Source organism: Canis aureus, chromosome 32, assembly GCF_053574225.1.
Source record: "Canis aureus isolate CA01 chromosome 32, VMU_Caureus_v.1.0, whole genome shotgun sequence".
NCBI classification, from domain to species: Eukaryota; Metazoa; Chordata; class Mammalia; order Carnivora; family Canidae; genus Canis; species Canis aureus.
This window is the reverse complement of record NC_135642.1, coordinates 40,274,477-40,297,583: the sequence shown is the minus strand read 5'-3', so window position 1 is coordinate 40,297,583 and position 23,107 is coordinate 40,274,477. Positions and strand designations below refer to the sequence as shown.

The window sequence follows — 23,107 nt, the reverse complement described above, 5'->3', positions numbered from 1 at the left end:
ACTTTATTTTTATTTTTATTTTTTTAAAGATTTTATTTATTTATTTATGAGAGACACAGAGGGAGATAGAGAGGCAGAGACACAGGCAGAGGGAGAAGCAGGCCCCGTGCAGGGGGCCCGACGCAGGACTCGATTCTGCGTTGTCTAGAATCGGGCCCTGGGCCAAAAGAGGCGCTAAACCCCTGAGCCACCCGGGCTGCCCAAATGATGCTATTTTAAACATGTTCATACCAATCTTCTGGTTCACCTATTATTACATCTCTGGGATATGTACTTAGTAGTAGAGCTGTTAGTTCAGTAGGATATGTGCATTTTTTTTTTTTAAAGATCTTATTTATTTATTCATGAGAAACACAGAGAGAGGTGGCAGAGAAACAGGCAGAGGGAGAAGCAGGCTCCATGCAGGGAACCCGATGTGGGATTCGATCCCGGGACCCCAGGATCATGCCCTGAGCTGAAGGCAGACGGTTAACTGCTGAGCCACCCAGGTGTTCCCTGCATGTTAGTTTTATAAGATAATCCCAAATTGTTTTCCAAGGTAGTTGTACTAATGTACAGTAACGATGGCAGCTCAAAGTTCCCTTTGTTTCATTCCTTGCCAACACAACTGATTATCAGACTTCTCAACTTTGGATAATCTGGTGGTTACAAAATGGTATCTTACTATTTATATTTTGAAATGTTTGTTTGCCTGTATTTCTTTTTAAAAAGTATTCTTTATAAATTTTATGTACTGGTTCCATTTCAGTTGTGTTTCAAATATGTTCTCCCAATTTGTAGCTTATCATTATACTTTGTTTCTTGGTGCCCTTTGGTGAACAAAAAACTCTTAAATTTAACGTAAACATAGTTTTGTCTCTGATTTGTCCATTTCACAGCTTATTTTAAAAATCGTTCCATAGTCCCGGATCATTCAGCCAGATTTTCCTCTGAGATTTTCTGATGTTTATCACCATTTCAACCACAAGCTTTGTCAGTTGGCTGAATTTCCTCTGATTTAAACAGATGCGCCTTGAATTAGTTTTATTTTCCCGTACAAATCTCTCCTAGCATTTTTTGATCTGTACTAGCCTGGGTTTGTTACATTGATACCTTCCTTTACCTTTATATTAGATATCGTTTTTGTCATTCTTTTGCATCAATTTTTTTCTACCATTTCTTCTTTTATGTCTACTTTGTAAACTGTTATGGAGCATATCCTCTAGTAGCTCCATGAGAAAATATGTATGTGAGGAAAATATTTTGGTTCCTCCATAACTAAACATGGTTTTTGTTCTGACCTCACACATTGATAATTTGCCTGTGTATAGAACTCTTGGTCAGAAGAATTTTTCTTCAGAATTTTGACATTGCTACATTGCATTTTAGTTCTAGCTTGCTGATTTCTAGGCCTTGTTTTATTTATTTTTTTAAAAGATTTTATTTATTCATGAGAGTCACAGAGAGAGAGAGAGAGAGAGAGAGAGAGAAAGAGAGAGAGAGAGAGGCAGAGACACAGGCAGAGGGAGAAGCAGGCTCCATGCAAGGAGCCCGACATGGGACTCGATTCCTGGTTTCCAGGATCACACCCTGGGCTGAAGGTGGCGCTAAACTGCTGAGCCACCCAGGCTGCCCTGAGCCCTAGTTTTAAATAGCTTTATTGAGATAACAATTTACATCCCACAGAGTTTCAGTCATTTAAAATACATAGTTTAGTGAGGTTTGGTGTATTTAAGAGTTGGCTAATCATCCCAAAATCGAATAGCATTTTAATCACTCCAAAAAGAAACTTCCTACTTAATTATTTTCTCTCCATTTCTCATATTCTTGCCAATTTTTATCTCTATAGATGTACCTATTCTGGAATTTAGTATTAATAGAGTCTTATAATATGTGGCCTTTTGTGTGATACTTCTTTCCCTGAGCATAATGTTTTCTTTTTTTTTTTTTAATTTTATTTATTCACTCATGAGAGATAGAGAGAGAGAGAGAGAGAGAGAGAGAGAGGGAGGGACAGAGACACAGGCAGAGGGAGAAGCAGGCTCCATACAGGGAGCCCAATGCGGGACTCTCACACCCTGAGCCCAAGGCAGAAGCTAAACCGCTGAGCCACCCAGGGATCCCCGAGCATAACGTTTTCAAGGGTAATCCACATTGTAGCATTTACCAGTACTTAATTCTTTTTTGTAGCTGAAGGACATTCCATTGTATGTCCATTTTTTTTTTATGCATTATCAGTTGACGAAGACTCAAGTTTTCCCCTTTTGGCTATTAAGAATAATCTGCTGTGAACATTCACATACAAGTGTTGGTGTGGACCTGTTTTTGATTCTTTTGACTGTATTTAGGAATGAAATTCCTGGGTCAAATCTCTGTGTTTTGTTTAGCATTTTGAGAAATTTCCAAACAATTTTTCAAAGTGGCTGTGACATTTTACATTCCCACTGATAGTAGATAAGGGTTCCATTTTCTCTTTTGCCAATATCTGTTATTGGCTATCCTTTCGATTTTAGGTATGTTAATAATGGATGTGAAGTAGTACCTTGTGGTTTTTGTGGGGGTTTTTTTTTTTCCCCGTTGTGGTTTTGATATGGATTTCCCCAGTGCCTACAGATGTGCTGCATCTTTTCATGTGCTTATTGATTATTTGCACTTCTTTGGTGATTCACATACCTTTGGTGATTTATATATCTTCTTTGAATAAGGGTTTCCTTTGCTCATGAAATATTTAGGGGGGCATGTATTCTTCTTTCCATGTATGTATATAAATATTGTCCTAAAACCATAAACCATATTGTATTTAAATTTAATAATATGTTAACATATTTTTTGCAACTAAATATCCTACAATATGATTTTTTAAAAGATTCATTTATTTGAGGGAGAGAGAGAGAGAGAGAGTAGGGGGAAGGGCAGAGGGAAAGAATCTCAAGCAGACTCTCCACTCAGCACAGAGCTGAGGACTCCTATCTCATGACCCTGAGCCAAAATCAAGAGTCAGATGCTCAATCAACTGAGCTACCCGGGTGCCTCTACAACATTTTTATGACCTCATAGACGTTTTATTTTTTAAACCTCATAGACTTTCAGTGGATGATTGTAACATAATTTATTTTACCTATTTCCAATTACTAGTTATTTAGGTTGTTTTCTAACTTTTTTATATTGACGAAAATTTTTGTATTTAAGTTTTTGCATGTTTATTTTTTATCTTCTGTACTTCTTAATTAAAAGCTTGACCAGAAAGACAGAAGAAAGTTACTGTAAAATTATAAAGATATTGTCCAGGCTATCGAAAAAGTATTATAGTTTAAAAAGGAATGAATGGAAAAATATTTTAAGGTTACATTCCATTTTTCAAAAGCAGGAAGTTTCAAAAATAGTACAAAGGAAAAAATAGTTTATAAAGTCCTGTGTACCTACTTTTCACTTAGTTTCCCTAAGTGACATCTTATATAGTGATAGTACATCATCAAACCCAGGAAATTTACATTGTCACATTAATATTAACTAGACTGCAGTTTTCACCATTTTTAGAAGTCTGCAAGTGTTTCTGTGTATAGATTTTTGCAGCTGTACCCCATGTATACATTTGTGTAACATAAATGCCACAGTCAAGATGCAAAACTCTTTGATCATCACAAAAGAATTCATTCATTCTACCTATTTGTATTTATCCCTCTCATCCCCTGTCCCTATCCTATCCTGTAGCAACCACTATGTTCTTCATTTTTTTAGTTTTGTTATTTTGATAATGTCATATAAATAGAATCATGTAGGATGGAACTGTTCGGAAGAAAATATTTTCCTCTTCTTATGTTCAGTAGCTGGGAGCCTGTGGCTTAAACTTACGAAAGCTTAACAGGAGTAAAAACACATAATTTTTATTAATATTTTATGTGCATGAGTATTCACAGAAAAGAAGTGAAACTGAAAGAAGTGGTGTCACACTTGGGGCTTATATACCCTTTTTGATAAAGGAAAGAGGGTTTGTTTGGGCTTTAAGGGATGGTAAAATATGGGGAAGTGACTAGGGAATATATGGGGAAACTAATGGAAGATCAGGGTTATTTTAGAAAGGTTTATTTAAGCAAACTCATCTCAGTTCGTACTCTGTTATCTCAGGTGATAAAATATGTTCTCCTTTTCCTAATGTGGGGGAGAGGTGGGCACTTTCACAAAGGGAAATTTATGCCCTGCTTTTAGCGGTTTATGGAGAAGGGAGAGAACTGACTCTTCCTATATCTGTTGATTCTTAGTTCTCGTATGTGAAAGTAGCATAATTTGGGGTGACATGTCCTAATCTCCTTCCTAACTTTGAGATTAGTTCTTTTCACTAAACATGGTACTTAATTCATTAGGTTATTAAATATATCAGAAAAAAATATATCAGTAGTTCATTTCCTTTTATTTCTGAGTAATGTATTTTTAGTTGGGTTGTCTTATTATTGAATTGCTAAGAGTTACTTATATATTCTAGATCTGGGTCCCTTAGCAGATATATGACTTGAAAATATTTTACTTTAGTCTGGGAATTGTCTTTTCACTTTTCTTTTCCTTTTTTTTTTTAGAATTAATTAAATAATCTATATCGATCTATAGATATCTATATATAGATATCTATATCCCTGTGAGGAGCCTGATGTGGGACTCAATTCCAGGACCCCGAGATCACGCCCTGAGCCAAAGACAGATGCTCAACCACTAAGCCACTCAGGCATCCCTCTTTTCACTTTTCTTTTTTTTTTTTTTTTAAAGATTTTATTTATTTATTTATGAGAGACAGAGAGAGAGGGGCAGAGACACAGGCAGAGGGAGAAGCAGGCTCCATGCAGGGAGCCCGATGTGGGACTTGATCCCGGGATTCTAGGATCACACCCTGGGCTGAAGGCGGTGCTAAACCGCTGAGCCACCAGGGCTGCCCTCTTTTCACTTTTCTTATGGTGGTGTTTGAAGTGTGAAGTTTTTAATTTTGAAGAAGTCTAACTTACCTATTTTTCATTTTTGTTATACTTTTATATTTAAGAAATCATTACCCAAGCCTATGTCACAATGGCTTATTCCCTGTGTTTTCTTCTTTTAAGAGTTTTATGGTTTTAGCTTTTAAGTTTTTATCTATGATTGATTTTGAGTTGATTTTGTATGTGCTGAGAGATTCAACTTCCTTCTTTTGCATGTGGATATCCAGTCACCTCCACATCATTTATTTTTATTTTTATTTTTTTTTAAATTTTTATTTATTTATGATAGTCACAGAGAGAGAGAGGCGCAAAGACACAGGCAGAGGGAGAAGCAGGCTCCATGCACCGGGAGCCCGATGTGGGATTCGATCCCGGGCCTCCAGGATCGCGCCCTGGGCCAAAGGCAGGCGCCACACCGCTGCGCCACCCAGGGATCCCACCTCCACATCATTTATTGAAAATACTGTTTTTTCCCTGTTGAATTGTCTTGATACCTTTATCAGAACTAAATTGACCAGAAGTGTCAATTGAAGAAGTGTTTATTTCTGGATTCTCAACTTTATTCTATTGACATATGTCTTTCTTTACGCTGGTACCGTATTGTCTTTGTAGCAGGTTTACAAATCAGAAGCTGTGATTCTTTCAACTTTGTTCTTTTAACATTGTTTTGGCTATTCTGGGTTCTTTGCATTTCCATATGCATTTTAGAATTATCTTGTTATTTTTTGCAAAAAATGAAGCTATTGTTTTGCTAGAGTTTGTGTTGAATCTATAAATTTGGGGAATACTGTCATGGAATAGCTTTCATTCTTCTAACAATATTTTTTTTGTATAAATCTTATACTTCTTTTGTTAAATTTATTCATAAATATTTTTCATGCTATTATGATTTTTTTTGCTTTCATAATCAGTTCTTTGCTATTATATAGGGAAATAATTGAATTTTTAAACTTTATATTTAATTCACTAGTTCTAATAATTTTTAATAGATTCCTTAAAATTTTCTATCTGTAAGATCATGTCATGCGTGAATAAATATAAATTCACTTTTTTCTTTCCGATTTGGATATCCGTTTTTTTTTACTTTTTTTTCTTATTGCCCTGGCTAGAAGTTTCGGTACAAGGTTGAATAAGAGTGGCTAGAGCTCACATCCTTGTCTTATTCCTGCTATTAATGGGAAATCTTCCAGTTTTTTTTTTTTATCATTAAGCATGGTTTTGTGATATTAACCATAGGTTTGTTTTTTTATAGATAACCTTTTCCTAATTCTTGAGCCTTTGTATGTGATATCTTTTCTAAGTACCAGAATCTTGTAGGATCTGTCTAGAAACTCTTCTGTTGGGTCTTGAGTCTACTTGACCTACTTTGTTATGATTTTTCATCTTGTTTTGTTTTACTTTATAAGAAATCATCTCTCCTACTTCATCTCTAAATCTGTTACTAGTGAAAAATCTTGAAGTCATCCTTAATTTCCATTTCTTAATTTCTCATGCATTCTCCATTCAGTCCATCAGCAAGTTTCATTGGTAGTATTGTAAAATGATACCCAGAATCTCACTATTTCTTACTCCTTCCACTGCTGTTGCCCTGGTATGGATTACTGTAATAGCCTCCTAAAATAATCTCCCCCCCCCTTTTGTCCTTGAGCCCTCAGTTTTCCAGATTGTTATTTTAATACAGTGTGAAAATGGTTTGAGATTATTTTCATAATAAAAAGCTGAGTCATGTCAGTGTTTTGCTGAAAGTCTTCTTTGTCATTCTTTCTCATTCCCATAAAAGCCAAAAATTCTTACATTCCTTGGAGGGTATATGTAACATGGCTTCCTCTTCCCTCTCTGACTTGGTCTACCGTTTTTTCCTGTTCACTCCAGCCTTGCTGGTTTATTTAATATATCTCAGACTCATCAACAAAATTCCTGCGTCCTGAACTCTTCTGAGTAGAATGTTCTTCTTCCAGATAACTAACTGTTTGATTTGTTTTTTATTTCCTTTACATCACTGTTTAAATGGAGGCCTCTCATGAGGCCTCTCCTGACTTCCCTATTAAAGAGACTAGCATCGTGGCATTATTTTTCTTCTATGTTTAAAATTTCTCCTTATCACCTATTATCTTACATACAATGTATTTCTTATGTGTTTATTGTTTGTTTTCTTCCATTTGAATTTAAGTAATGTGAAGATGCTAGAAAAACATTGGCACTAGTTGATGTTCAGTATTTTAAATGAATGAATATATCCTACTGCATTTTCATTGGTGTTACATTTTTAATTTTTAGGAGCTTTTTGTGACTGGTTTCTCAGTTTTTAAATTTTCATAGCATCTTATTCTATGGATGTAATATTTTCTATTTTCTGTAAAAATATTACTGATAGCTTTAAAAAATCTTTTTTTACTTAAAGTTGTTTATGTCATGATTGTTTTGGTCTCTGTTTCATGCTAGAGCCTTTCCTCAGATGTCTGCTGAACCTTGGTCAACTGTTCATATTCACTATTCAAATACTGAAAGGCTAACTGGAACCTGATTAATTGGGTGTATTGTCAATGTCTAGGATATATCAGTATCCTTGGGTCTTTCCTTTTGGGATGCTCATATTCCACACAAAGTTTATTCTACTTTTCTTCCTAGAGGATATAGTCCCAGCTGCCAGCATTTTAGAACCAATGGAGTAAGAGAACTGACAGATAGAGGAGGGATGGTCAGCTGGCTGCATGGAGTTCTAACTGTGTTTAACTGACTTTAAACTAATGCTTTTGTTCATAACCCATCTTTGCCACCATTTTCACGGATACTTGGTACCACCAATTTTGGAGTTTTGTAAATACGGATGCTTCTCAGTCTTCCCCACAGCCAATTTGCTTTCTATATTCATCTGCTTTCCATATTTCAAAACTGTTACTATTATCTCTTAGTATATTTTGCTTGTGCTTATTACTTCAAAAAATTAGTTTATTAACATTTTTGCAGGTTTCTGAAGGAATCCAAATATGTGGCCAATTTGCTATCTTTACCTGGAAAGCCCCCTATTAACTCTTCATATTGTGATCACTGATAATTTTATCTGTTTTGTTCACTCCTCTATCTCCAGTGGCTAGAATAGTGCTCAACCTATAGAAGATGCTTAGTAAGTTGGTGAATATGTGTGTAGTAAGTGAGTGTGTGAATAAGACCTCTGAGGAAGAAATTAAATAGTCCATAGAATGGGACAGTCTATTAGGATTGTAAATTCTTTCAGGAGTATTTGGAAGTTCTAAAATCTAACAAAGACGAAAACCATCACATTATGTATAATGCATAATATTATATACTGATTGTAAATAGTTTAACAGATTTAAAGATACTAGCTGTATTATGTGCTCATCTGTGTGCACATTGTATTTGAATGTGCCAGAATCCATAGAAATTCTTTGTTCTGAACAAGGAAAAGGTTAGTCTAGATTGATTGGTAATCTCTGATAAAAATCATTTTCTGCTTTTTTCCTAAATTTTGACTTTAAAGTTTTAAATTTTACTTATTTAAGCAATTTGGAGAATGTTAGATATGTCTCAATTAACTAAAGCAAATTATACTGTATTTAAATTTTACAGAGATACATTTGATATTGGATGGAATGGAAGAACTGGGATTCGTCAGAGCAGACTTTCAAGTGGCACCTCCTTGCTTGATAAAGACGGGATATTTGCTAATTCAGCTAGTAGCAAACTGTTGGAGAGAGCCCATGGAATTCTTATGTTAGTATTGATCAAAAATATGGATTGCTATTTAAGACTGGTTTAAGATTTCTGGCTGAGAAAGAAGAGGGGTGATGGTGAATCATTATTTTCATGAGTGGAATTTTGAATGAAATAAGTGAATCAAAAGTAGTATTCAGAGCTGTGGATCTCATGGATTAAGAAGCAGGTGGTTTGTTTGTTGGTTTTCATCTCACCAGGAGAATCATGGTTGGATGTTGGAGATTATTATTACTCTTTGACAGACCCTACATCCAAATAGAGAAAAAACTGTTAGCTCGTTTTAGATTCCCAGTCTTGAACCTCAGTTTAATTAAAATTGAAGGATTTTATTTTATTTTATTTTATTTTTTTAAAAATTTTTATTTATTTATGATAGTCACACAGAGAGAGAGAGAGAGAGAGAGAGAGAGAGGCAGAGACACAGGCAGAGGGAAAAGCAGGCTCCATGCACTGGGAGCCCGACGTGGGATTCGATCCTGGGTCTCCAGGATCGCGCCCTGGGCCAAAGGCAGGCACTAAACCACTGCGCCACCCAGGGATCCCAAAATTGAAGGATTTTAATTTTGTCAGTCCTAACAAATTGGGCGGTAAAGTCCCCTGGGACTGTATATAGTGATATATAAACTTTATCCAGCCTGCCATTCCTCATTTCCTGATTATAGGATTGGTGTGAAGGCATAGATGGAACTATGCATGGTGGACTAGTAAAAAGTTCTTAGCTCCCTGTATCCACATATTTCAGACACTATTTCAAAGCATATGTTTGGGCCACTAGCTAAATGTAAGACTGAATTGGATTTTTTAATTCCTGTTTAAGTCTGTGCTTAACAGTGCTAATAGGTTCAATATACATAAGTCTTAGTATACTTCAGAATTGCAAATTAACGCATCTAACCCTCATAACAACTTTAAGAGGTTGGTGCTATTATCATCCTCATTTTACATTATTTTACATTCTACATTATTTTATATTATCATATTAATGAAACCAAGACTTAGAGAAGTTAAAAAATCCTACCCTAGTAGGATTTAGATTTAGGTAGAGTTTAGATTCAAGCTCAGTCAGATCTTTCTGACCCCCCAGCTTATGTTCATAAACTTTGGACATTATTCCTTTTCTTTCTTTATCCATTAAAAAAAAAGTTTGATATAAATATAAGGAAGAAAAAAAAAGAGCACAAGACAATTTTTAATTTCCAAAAGGGGAAAGTCATAAAGTTTTTAAGAAATACAAAATTTCTATAGGTATAAGAAAGTGGAATCCTTTTAATGTCCAAAAGAAAATGAAATTTTAGGTTTGAATGTATATAGCATTGCATTACGGATTACCAGGCTTAAATCTGTTTATACCAATATTAAAAAGCAAACATCTCTTTTTTTGTTCTCTTTTCCTTGCTTATTTTTCATTCCCAAAGGTGCCTGCTTACTTGAATCAGTCAGTGTTTTCATATAGAAGACCTATATCTTGGAAATGGTTATATAATCTGTGTTTTAGTAGAGCTTTTAAAATCATTCACTTGTACAGTAGTTTTTTCTAATATTTTCTCATTTTTCAAATGTAATATGTCTCTATAGGAGAAACAAAAATTTCAAGTCCAAGCCTGGCCTTCCAAAGGTGAGTATTCTAAAAACTTTTTCTATTGGTGCCCTTTACCATAATTATTTTTTCTTTATTACTCATGCAAACAGTCTATATAAATAAGATTAATTTTGCGTAATCAGTTAAATCCATTTTAGAAATAAACTGGATGTTAAGCAGGTTTAATGGTTCTGGTAAATATTTGTGATATATCTCATATTCTAGTTTTTGAAAAGCTTCTGAATTATAAATGTTAATTTTAATTGAGTAATTGTATCTTTACATAAGATCTTTTCATTTATCCTTAAGCCAGATTATGGTCAAATTTTGATTTTTACTTGAATTTAAATAGTTTCTATTTAGTGCTTATCTAACTTATTATCATTAGCACTAGTTAGCCAAGTTTTTCTGTAAAGGTCCAGATAGGCTTGCAGGCCTCTAGTCTCTGTTAACTACTTAGCTGTGCTATTGTAGCATAAATGCTGCTATAGATGATATGTAATTGAATAAGTATGACTATATTTCAGTAAAAATTGTATTTTTAGACGCTGAAATTTCAATTTCATATTATTTTTCACATGTCATTGAACACTATTTTAATCTTTTCAACTGTATAAACCATATGAAAACAGTGGATAGGATTTGGCCCATGCTCTAATTTGCCTGCTCTGATCTATGTAGTTTATATATACTAAGATGGCATTCCAAAAATATTTATTGAATTTATTTATAATATTTATTTATTGAATTTATATATACTAAGATGGCATTCCAAAAATATTTATTGAATTTACTAAAAGAAGAAAAATATTACTGTTCCTTTCTCTTATACCCTTCCAAAGAAGGAATCCTATCATTTGTAACCTTCTTGATGAATTCCAGAATTTAAAAAACTGAGAAAGAGCTGTTTATTCTCATAATTCTCTGGTTCACAAAACAAAACAAAACAAAATACGAGGTTATTATTTCTGCTACCTAAGAAAATGTAATGCACAGCATATGTGGTTTCTGGTAGTGGTAAATATTGTTTTAAACCACAAAGCACAAAGAAAATTTATGTTAAGTGGTTTGTAATTATATTATTATCATGAAAGATTTTTATGTAGAGAAAAGGGATACCACTTTCATTATCAAACATCTTATCTTTTCATTTCTATTTTCTTTTTTCCTTCACTGTCTCTTTAGTCTTAGAGGTTTGGGTTTTTGTTTCAAGTTTTTATTTAAATTTTGGTTAGCTAACGTGTAGTGTAATATTGATTTCAGGAGTAGAAATTAGTGATTCATCACTTACACAGAACACCCAAGCTCATCACAAGTGCCCTCCTTAATACCCATAATCCATTCAGCCCATACCATACCCATCTCCCTCCATCAACCCTCAACTTATTCTCTATAGTTAATAGTCTCTTATGGTTTCCCTCTCCTCCCTCTTTTTTCTTCTTCCCCTTTATTTATCTGTTTTATTTCTTAAATTACACATATTAATGAAATCCTGTGGTATTTGTCTTATTTTGCCTAGTGTAATACACTCTAGCTCTATCCATGTTGTTGCAAATGGCAAGATATTGTTCTCTTTTATGGCCGAGTAATATCATTGTGTGTGTGTGTGTGTGTGTGTGTATGCACACACGTATCACATCTTTTTGAGTCATTCATCACTGGGTCTAGCTATTTGCAACATTGTTTTCTAGTCTCTTCAAATGAATAACTTCTCTATAAACTTCATATGGTTTAAAAATACTCATATTGGCCTGAAGTAAAAAATTCCATTCAATTATCAGTCACAGGAATCCCATCTATTTCTCTGTTTATTTCTTTTTATTGATTTATAGTTAATACACAGTGTTGTATTAGTTTCAGGTGAACAACATGTTGATTTATTGATTTTATACATTACTCAGTGCCCACCACCTGTCACCAACTACTTCATTACAGTATTATTGACTGTATTCCCTTTGCTGTACTTTTCATCTGTGTAACTTTTTAATTTTATAACTGGAAGTTTGTATTTCTTAATCCCTTTCATCTGTTTCACCCCTCCCCTCTGGCAGCTATCACTCTTTTTCTGTATGAGTCCGTTTGTTCATTCATTTGCTTTGTTTTGTTTTCTGTATTCCACATTTAAGCAAAATCATATGGTATTTGTCTTTGTCTTACTTTGCTTAGCATAATACCCTTTAAATCTATCCATGTCACAAATGGTAAGATCCCATTCTTTTTATGGCTAAGTATTAGTTCCATTGTGTATGTGTTTGTGTTTGAATGTATACACCCCACATCTTCCATTAAACTGTTGATTGACACTGGAATTGCTCCCATTATCTTGGCTATTGTAAATAATGTTGCAGTAAACATAGGGGTACATATATCTCTCTGAATTAGTGTTTTTGTTTTCTTTGGCTAAATAACCAGTAGTAGAATTATTGGATTGTAATGGTATTTATTTTTAATTTTTTGAGGAACCTCCATACTGTTTTTCATGGTGGCTGTACCAATTTAGATTCCCTCCAAAAGTGCATGATGGTTCCTTTTTCTTCATATCCTCACCAACACTTGTTATTTCTTGTCTTTCTGATGCTAGCCATTCTGATAGGTATAAGGTAGTATTTCATCATGCTTTTGATTTGTATTTTCCTGATGATGAGTGTTGTTGAGCATCTTTTCATATGTCTGTTGAACATCTGTATGTCTTCTTTGGAAAATATCTCTTTGGTTCTCTACCAATTTTTTAATTGGATCTTTTTTATTAATCCCTTATTGGATATGTCATTTGCAAATATCTTCTCCCATTTACTTTGTTGCCTTTTCATTTTGTTGAAGGTTTCCTTTGCTGTGCAAAAGCTTTTTATTTTGATGTAGTCCCAATAGTTTATTTTTGCTTTTGTTTCCCTTGCCTAGAAAAATGTTGCTAAGGCTGATGTTCAGAGGGACTACTGCTTATGTTTTTTCTTCTAGGATTTTTATGGTTTCAGGTCTTACATTTAAGTCTTTAATCCAGTTTGAGTTTATTTTTGAGTATGGTGTGAGAAAGTGGTCCAGTTTTATTCTCTTACATGTAGCTGTTCAGCTTTCCCATACCATTTATTGAAGAGATGGTCTTTTCCCCATTTTATATTCTTGTCTCCTTTGTCACAGATTGACCATGTAGGTGTGAGTTTATTTCTGGACTCTCTATTCTGTTCCATTGACTTGTGTCTATTTTTGTGCCAGCACCATAGTTTTGATTAGTGCAGCTTGGGTAGTGTATCTTGAAATCTGGGATTATGATAACTCCGATTTTGTTCTTCATTTTTCAAGATTGCTTTGGCTATTTGTGGTCTTTCGTGGTCCCATACAAATTTTAAGATTATTTGTTCTACTTCTGTGAAAAATACTATTGATATTTTGATAGGGATTGCATTGAATCTGTAGATTGCTTTGGGTAGTATGGGCATTTTTTAACAGTATTAATTCTTCCAATTCATGAGCATGGAATATATTTACATTCATTTGTGTCATTTTCAGTTTCTTTCATCAGTGTATTTTAGTTTTCAGAGAATGGGTCTTTCACCTTGGTTAAGTTTATTCGAAAGTATTTTATTCTGTTTGGTGTAAATGGACTTGTTCTCTAAATTTCTCTTTTTTCTATTCGTATAGAAACAGCTGATTTCTGTGTATTAATTTTGTATTCTATTGCTACTGAATTCATTTATTAGTTCTAGTAGTTTTTTATTAGAGTCTTTAGAGTTTTCTGTGTATAATATTATGTTATCTGCAAATAGTATCAGTTTAACTTCCTCTTTACCAATGTAGATGCCTCTTATATTTTGTTGTCTGATTGCTGGGGCTAGGACTTTCAGTACTACGTTGAATAAAAGTGACAAGAGGACGCAGTGGACATCCTTGTCTTGTTCTTGATTATATGGGGTATTTTGTTAGTTGTAGTTGCAAATATTTTTCCATGTCAGCAAATACAGGTTACAGTATATTTATGAACTGTATAGTATTTAGTTGTGTGGCTAAATCATACTTAGAAAATAATTCCATATAAACATATCTCTCTTATTTTTCACTATTTTTTGAAGTATGTTGTCAGAAATAACTTTCAGATCTTCTTTGATAATCTCTTTAAGTAAATACCTATAAGAGAATTGTTTATAAGGAAAGTTATACTGATTTGCATTTTTGAGAACAGTACATAAATATTTGTTTCTTTGCAGTCTCGTGAAGACTGCTTTTTTTTTTTTTTTTTTTAAGACTGGGTTTTGTTAGTCCTTTGTTTGCCAATTTGATATGCAGAAAATCTCTTTATGTTTTAAATATTTTTTTATTTTAGAGAGAAAGAGAAAATAAGTTGGGGGAGAGGCAGGGAGAGGGATATGCAGACTCTCCACGGAGCAGGAAGCCCCAGTGGCAGGCATTGATCCCATGACCCTGAGATAAGGACCTGAGCTGAAGGCAGATGTTTAACTGACTGAGCCACCCAGGTGCCCCAGAAAACCTCTTCAAAAGAAATGTACTTTTCTTTGATCATAAGTCAGGTTGAAGGATTGTCATTTACTATTTGTCATTTATACTTTGAGGATTGCCTGTTTCAGATTTTTTGTTCATTTGTAATTGTGGAATGAGTTTTAGTTCTTATGTACAGATAATAAATCTTTGTCATTGCTGGAAAATTTTTATTTAGTTGCATTTGTTAAAATATGTATTGTACTTGTCACTTGAAGGTTTATATTTTTAAGTGTTTATATTGTCAAAATTAATATTTCTGTAGACTTTTAAATTTGTCATGTTTTTAATTCAGTTCTGTTCTTCTCATACAATAAAAATTTTAGTACTTTTTGAATAATAGCATATGGTTGTACATATGTATAGATGTATTTTTTCCATGGACAAACTCACTGCCGCAAATATGGTATGGTTTGAAAAATTGTAATTGGGGATCCCTGGGTGGCGCAGCGGTTTGGCGCCTGCCTTTGGCCCAGGGCGCGATCCTGGAGACCCGGGATCGAATCCCACATCGGGCTCCCGGTGCATGGAGCCTGCTTCTCCCTCTGCCTGTGTCTCTGCCTCATTCTCTCTCTCTCTCTGTGACTGTCACAAATAAATAAAAATTAAAAAAAAAAAAAAAAAAAAGAAAAATTGTAATTGGTGGGGTGCCCGGGTGGCTCAGTTGGTTAAGCATCTGCCTTCGCTCAGGTCATGACTCCAGAGTCCTAGGATCCAGCCCTCATCAGTTTCCCTGCTCAACAGGGAGCCTGCTTCTCCCTCTCCCTCTGCCTGCCCCTCTCCCTGCTTGTATGCTGTCTTTCTCTCTGTCAAATATACGAATAAAATATTTTTTAAAAATTGGGATTGGCTATAAAAGCTCTCAAATACTTTATTTAAATATCCTACTTTGTATTCTTTAGTTGATTTATGTAGAACTCCTGTCTTATTAAGATTAGTAATTAGTATATCAGGATCATGGTTGATAGGGTTGATCTTTTGGTTTTTGTGTATATTTCTGGCCTAACTTCTATAGCCCTAAGATTGAATTTAACTTATTTTCTCTCTGAGTCAGGATTCAGTTACAGATAACAATAATAACTGGATATTTTTAAGTAGAAAAAGACTTAATTCAAAGAGGTACTTACAAAATCATTAGAAGTCTTAGAGTTTCAGAATATTAAAACAGCAGTTTAGAACTGACCCCGGCTGTTAATCAGCTAGGAAGCAGGAAAGTGCCATTCTACTGCTGCTTGTATGCACATACTACCTGTGGTGTGATCCAGTAATCAGGAAGAAGCTGCTATGACAACTGGCTCCAGAGCTTAGGGTGCATTTACAGAGTTGCAGTGACAACACAGATTCCCTATGTTCTGCCTCTCAACTCATAAAGGTAGTACTGGACACTGGGGATCACAGAAAGCTAAGGCACTTTGGTGTACATGCTGGTCAGAAGAAACAGAACTAGTAGTCAGAGTCTCTACTCCAGTATACCTTCCCAGTTTCACATGTGGGAACCTAAATGATAAACTTAAATCACATCCAGACCCAGATGCAAGGCAGTTAGAGAAGTGCAGTTTTCTTTTTAGCTGGAAAGCTTCTGCAGAAAAGAAGGAGGGTGAGATGGATGTTGAATATCCAATCTCTCATATTCACCACAGTCATTATACATAGGTAGTAATGAAAACTGGTCTACAATTTTGTTTATCCTGTTCTTCGATTAATTTATATGAAGAATTTTATTTTTCTCACTTCTTTTCAGAACTTACTAGAGGTAAATTCTTTAAAGCACCTGACAAGACTGACGCTACAGGATCGCATTACCAAGTCTCTTCTTCATTTGCACAAGAAGAAAAAACCTCCCAGCATCAGTGCCCAATTTCAGGTTATTTCTTATTTTACCTTTTTATAAATTTTTTTTTTTTTTTTTTTTAGAAAAAAGGAACCTGTTTCATTCAGATTAGCATTGAAAGGTCAAAATGATCTGCAAGATACCAGAATGGAAGGATGATTCATATTACTTAAAAGCCATATTATAATGGTCATTTTGGAGAGGAGTAAAGGGGTGGAAAAAGTCAACTGCCTTTTCTTTTTCATCCTTGTATCTGTGGTAGTGGATATCCCAAAAAGTAATTCATTGTTTTCAGTGTGAGGAGATAGGCAGCAGAAAATTGATGCTATAAACAAAACCAACATTTAAACCCTACTGCCCAGATATAGTCACTGATAATATGTATGGTTTTTTTCTATATATATTATGTATTTTAAACTTCATTCTGCTGCCATCTGTATTTAACTAAATGGGATTGTAGGTTTTTTCTGGTTTTATTTTAGTTTTATACATAGAAATCCATTTCCTTTTATTCTGACTGGGCATATGGCAATAAATACAATCGTAATACATTAAATAACAATTACATAACTGTCCAGCTGACTTTTTATCTCTGAACATATATCTGTGTCTTAAGTTTTCTACAATACCTGCATATTGGTTTTGTAGTCAGAGGAAAAGATGTCTAAAAAGGATTATTTTTTTCAAAGATAGTTTGTATATAGCAGCAGGAAGCAGATTGGTGGTTTTCTGGGACTGTGAGCAGGAGCAGTTATTTCTTTTTCTTTCTTTTTTTTTTTTTGGAGCATTTATTACTTGCATATATATAGGCAGGAGGGAAATTTCTGGGGTGATGGAAAATTCCTACATCTCACTTGCAGTGGTGTTTGCACAATTATATAAACTTACTAAAAATCAATGATGTGTACACTATATTGGGTACATTTTTACATTATTTAAATTGTATTTCAATAAAATGTTTTAAAAAATTTTTAATAGTGACTATTAAGAGAATGAAAGGGCAAGTTGCAAGGTATTAAGATATATTAACAATACATCTGGAAAAGGACCTTGTATATGGAGTATATGAAAAACCAAAAAAAAGAAAGAAAGAAAGAAAGAAAGAAAGAAAGAAAGAAAGAAAGAAAGAAAGAAAGAAAAAAAGAAAGGAGAAAGAAAGAAAGAAAGAAAGAAAGAAAGAAAGAAAAAAAGAAAGAAAGAAAGAAAAAAGAAAAACCACAAATCAGTTTTTAAAAAGACAGATACCCTAATTAAATGGGCATAAGTCTTGAACAGCCAAATTTTGTCTGATATCTAAAGATGTAATCCAGGAGGCTGCTGAGCCTATTAGATACCTGCCCAACATTATTAATCATCAGAGAAATGCAGATTAAGTATACTCTTGCCTGCCTGGCTGAAATGAAAAAGACTGATTATAGAAAGTATTTACAGAGATATGGAGCAACCAGAACTTTTATATACTGCTATTGAAATATAAACTGTTTCAGGTATTTGGAAAATAGTTAAAAGATACGTAGAAAAATGTCCATAGCAACTTTATTTATAATAGCCCAACCTGGAACAAATAAATGTCCATCTTAAATGGATTGTTTAATTATGATATCGTCATATAATGGGTCATTACTATAGCACTGAAAATGTACAAAATATTATATGCAACAAATACAAACTAGTACATAGTGTATCTTTGGTTTTTATATGAAGTCATAGAGCAGGCAAAACTAACTTATCATTTTAGAAGTCAGGGTAATAGTTACCCTTGATTCAGATGTGCAGGTAGGTAACTTATGTACAGTGATCTTGCTAAAATTCAGTGGGATGGGGTAAAGAGGGCTTTCTGAGGTTCTGGTACTATATTGTTTATTGAGTTGGACTTTGGTTACAAGAGTATGCTCCCTTTGTGAAAATTCATCAGATATACTTATGATTTAAGCATCTTATACTACAATATATACATTTATGACAAAAAAAGAGCACTTAAATAAAAAAAGTTGTATGTTGCTAATAATATGTATCACCATAATAATAGGAATCTATATGGTTGTAAGGCTTCTGAGTTTTACTTGAAGTTATAAAATATTAACTCTGAGTGGACTGTGACAGGTTTATATATCGTAATCCCTAGAGCAGCCACTAAAAAATGCTACGAAGGAATTTAACAGAGAAGCCAACAGATAATTAGAACACTAAAAAACAAAATATGTTATCTGACCTTAAAATGGTTTTAAACCAGAAATCAGTAAATGAAATAACGATCCCCAGGTATTTGGGGGGGAAAATCTAAATGATATATGAGTCAAAGAGGAAAGAAAGATTTTAAAAATATTGTGAGTGAAAGTAAAATATCAAAGTTTGTGCAGTGTAGCCAAAGCAGTGCTCCAAGGTTCATTGATAACACTAAATGCTTTTAATGAAAGGGAAAAGGTCTCAATAACGTAAGTTTCTATTTTAGGAAACTAGCAAAAGAAAAACATACTAATCTCAAAGCAAGCAGATAGAATGAAATGATAAGGATGAAAACAAATCAGTGAAATTGAAAACAAAAATAATAGGAAAAAATAAAACCAAAAAGCTAGTTCTTTGAAAAGATAAAAAAAAAAATATAAAAAACCTCTAGCTAGACTAATCAGGAGAAAAAGAAGTAAAGTATAAACTATCAGTATCAGGAATGAAAGTATTCACTAATATGAACACTGAAATTGGAGGGAAATACCAGCTGGTGGATACCCTACTGGATGATTTTCAAAGTTGCTCTAAGAACACATGAGTTTGAATAAATTGTTTCATGAAAAGTGACGAAATGTGAAAAATTTGTTCTAGACTTAGGTTATTTTGTATTATATCTGCAATATTTACTGTTGTCAAACTATCAGTTTTAAGATTAACATCCTTCTCCTTAATTATCCTTAATTTAATCAGTATGCGGATACCCACAATTTGCTTTTCAGAAAGAAAGCTTTTTCTGTGTATAATACCACTTGTTTCAGCATAATTTGCCAACATTGTTGTTTGTATTTATAAATCATTTCCTGCCAGTTTGGAATGGGAGAAAATGCTAATTATATTGTTTTGTATTGCAGGCCTCATTAAGCAAGCTGATGGAGACACTTGGTCAAGCAGAACCCTATTTTGTAAAATGCATTCGCTCTAATGCCGAAAAGGTAAGAATGTCCTGTAAATTGAGAGCTTCTAGCTCAGTTTGCTTCAAATCAGGCTTTACATTTTTTTAAAAAGCGGAGGGGAAGAGATTATAGCAAATAATCTCTTAAAGGAAAACATTATTCTATATTTTCTGAAGATACTCTTCTAACTTCTATACTTACCTGCCTGTTTGATATGTATATGGGCTTGATTTAGTGTTTCCTAGAATCTGAGAAACAAATATGTTAATGAAATTCCATCATAAAAAAGAGTTTTATGTAGCTTTTGTTACCTTGAGATTTAATCTTGTTTACATATAAGCTATCATTCTTAGAATTTTATTAGCATTTTTTTATGCTTAGAGCTTTTTGCCTCTGTTAAATAAGTAATGTGGACATTCTTGATTCCTTCCTGTTTTCTATGGCAGGTCTCCTAATTAGAGCTTTGCAAAATATATCTAATAAGTCTAAATATCTATCATGTTTATATTCATTATAGGAAAAAATAGTTCCCACCCTGAACCTCTAAAATGTATAGTTCTGTAATACTGTAAATGCATAGTATGAATTATGTTCAGCTTTCTTAATTTTTAGGAAGCAGTCTTCAACTCTATAGTTTACAAGCTTTGTGAACTTACCCTTTCTGTTGCTTTTGTGTTTTCATCTTTGTAGGAATATACTATAATTATAGGACCAGCCTAATAGTGTTTTGATAGTGTAGATGGGTCAGTACTTACAGAGTACTTAGAATGTCCCTGGCCCATACTAATTGTTTAGTAAATGTTAACTATTCTTTAGTAACAAAAAAAGAAACCTTTTATTTACAGTTAGATGGAAGTTTGAGTCCCTACTGTTAATTGCGACTTTGTTATACAGAGAGTTCAATTAATGAAGTATTTCAAGGCATAGAATAAGTACTAAATAAACATTGACTTATTATTTAACATAAGTTGCTTGTTTGATTTCTTTTCCTTGGTAGCTGGTACGTCCCATCTCTGCAGGAAAATGTTCAGGATTGCCTTAGGGAGTCATTGAAAATAGTATTTAGAGAATAGGGAGAAATACCAAAAGCTCCAAATATATTTTTTGAATATCTAAAAACAATGTCTTTTGAATATCTAACAACATGCCTACTGAGATACCTACAAGTCACATGATGTTGTGACTGGTGATGAGTGATTTCCTTTAGCTTCTTCCTTATCAATGCCTAGGCAGTGAGGAGATCAGTTCTTGGGGATTTTAGGAATTTTTTTGCTTTTCAGTGTGTCCTACCAGTATCATCAGTAAAAAGTGTTTAGGGAAATAAGCTACTCTTTTGTGTGTGTTTTTTTTTTAAAGATGTTTTTTATTTGAGAGCGGGGGAGGTGTGGGGTAAGAGGCAGAGGAAAAGGGAGAGAGAATCTCAAGCAAACTCCCACTGAGTGAGGAGCCTGATGTAGGGCTCGACTCGGGGCTCGATCTCATGACTCTACGATCATGACCTTAGCCAAAACCAAGAGTTGGATGCTTACCTGAGCTACCCAGGTGCCCCAGGAAATAAGCTACTCCTAACCTCGTACTAGTTACTGAAAGAAGAATTTGTCAGCTCTTAGTTAACTAAGGCCACTTGTAGAGGGGGGTAGGTGGTTTCTGAGTGAGATTATAGGGAAAATCTTAAATATAAACAAAAATAGTTACTCTTGACTGTATACGAGTAGGTTATAGATTTTTATAGTGGCTAGATTATGTGGCCTCCTCCTGTGGGCAACTACATTTCTCTTTAGCTTTGAAGGTCCTCTCCCTCTCTGCAACTAGAAAAGCCTGGAAGCTTGGTTTCTCCTTTTTCCCGAGGGTCAGGCAGTTAGAACTTTTTTGAAGCTGCCAGATGGGGAGGTAAGGTTTTCCCATCCCTCTGCTATGTCTTAACCAGATGACCTCCAGTCAATTTTTAGATATTCAGAAGTTAACCATACTTATAAGAGAAACATTAATTGGGAGATCTCTTAGTCCAGGTTAATCATTTTTTCCATTTGCTTTGTTACAGCTGCCATTAAGATTCAATGATGCCTTGGTACTTCGACAGCTTCGGTACACTGGGATGCTAGAGACGGTTCGAATTCGCCAATCTGGCTACAGCTGCAAATACTCTTTCCAGGTTATGCTTTTTTTTTTTTTTTCCAGGTTATGCTTTTATGGTGATATTTACGTGTATATACACTTAAGTAAATTATTCCTGTGGCTTGCTTATTTTTTATTTGGGATTCACCTATTTATTTCTCTTACTCATTTCCATTCCATCTTTTGTATACAGAATTGAAAAAGGGTAGAGAATACTCACTTCTATTGAATGGCAGCAGTCTTACTAAATTTGTGTTATGATAGACTCTAGTTCCTGGCTATTCTCATTTGATCTGAATGTTTGCTAGTACTAAGTTTACTCATAATACAGTAGTTCTTCCTACTGATTATTCCAGTAATTGAAATAATTTAATAAAACTATCTAGTTCACAAGATTCCATTCCCTTTTCTGTAAAGTTATCCCAGTAAGATTTTCTTTCATAGTAAGCTGTCAGCAGGCTTACAGTTATTCTTATCAGCTATTGCTGCTATAGGTATAGAAAATATATTGAAACTTTTTAGCAGCTGACCAAGTTCTTTGCTGTTTCTGGGAGGGAAAGCTTCATTCTCAGTTATACCATGTAATAGCTGATACCTTTGCATACTTTTCTGCTAAAAATTTCAATTCTTATTAAATAACTTTTTCTTTTCTCTTTAATACAGCTTTCTCAAAGGGATAATTAGTTTCTGCCTTTTTCTTCTTCCATTCCCCTTTGATAACAAATTATCTTCTCTCTACTCCCTACCCCCATTTTACCAATTAATTATTTTGTAATTTTTTCAATTAAATAATTTCTTGGTTTAAGTCTGTTTCAAGGTGAGGGCAGGATCGATAAAAGGATAATTAGCTAGTTTAGGACCTTGTTGACATATAATATTCTTGTGATTTTACAATATTTTTCTTTTCATTTTTCAGGATTTTGTGAGCCACTTCCACGTACTTCTTCCCCGAAATATTATTCCATCCAAATTTAACATTCAGGATTTCTTCAGGAAAATAAGTCTTAATTCAGATAATTATCAAGTTGGAAAATCCATGGTAAATATAATATATATGGTCCTTGTCAAATTTGAGTGCATTTTTATATTTAAATAATAATAGCAATCTTTGCCCATGAGAACATTCATGAAAAAGATAGTGTACCAGATACCATAAAGAAATTGACTAGGCCAGGATTTTTACTTAATATAGTCAGTATTAACCAAAGAGTTCTGGCAAATGCTCTAGTTCTACCTTTAGTTTTAATTGCCTGAAAACAATCTCTCCCCAGGTATTCTACTGTAATCTTCAATTCAG

The 23,107-nt window shown here is 33.9% G+C and overlaps 1 protein-coding gene across 10 annotated transcripts in view; it reads left to right on the top strand.

Moving 5' to 3' along the window:
• The window catches only part of MYO9A (myosin IXA), a 263,829-nt gene that overhangs the window by 150,015 nt on the left and 90,707 nt on the right, over positions 1–23,107 (top strand). For all 10 annotated transcript variants that reach the window (XM_077881727.1, XM_077881730.1, XM_077881731.1 and 7 more), the window contains 6 exons: positions 8,529–8,672; positions 10,251–10,290; positions 16,484–16,606; positions 19,654–19,734; positions 21,737–21,847; positions 22,727–22,849. In XM_077881727.1, coding sequence (XP_077737853.1) covers positions 8,529–8,672; positions 10,251–10,290; positions 16,484–16,606; positions 19,654–19,734; positions 21,737–21,847; positions 22,727–22,849 — 622 coding nt within the window. The remainder of the gene's footprint in view (positions 1–8,528; positions 8,673–10,250; positions 10,291–16,483; positions 16,607–19,653; positions 19,735–21,736; positions 21,848–22,726; positions 22,850–23,107) is intronic.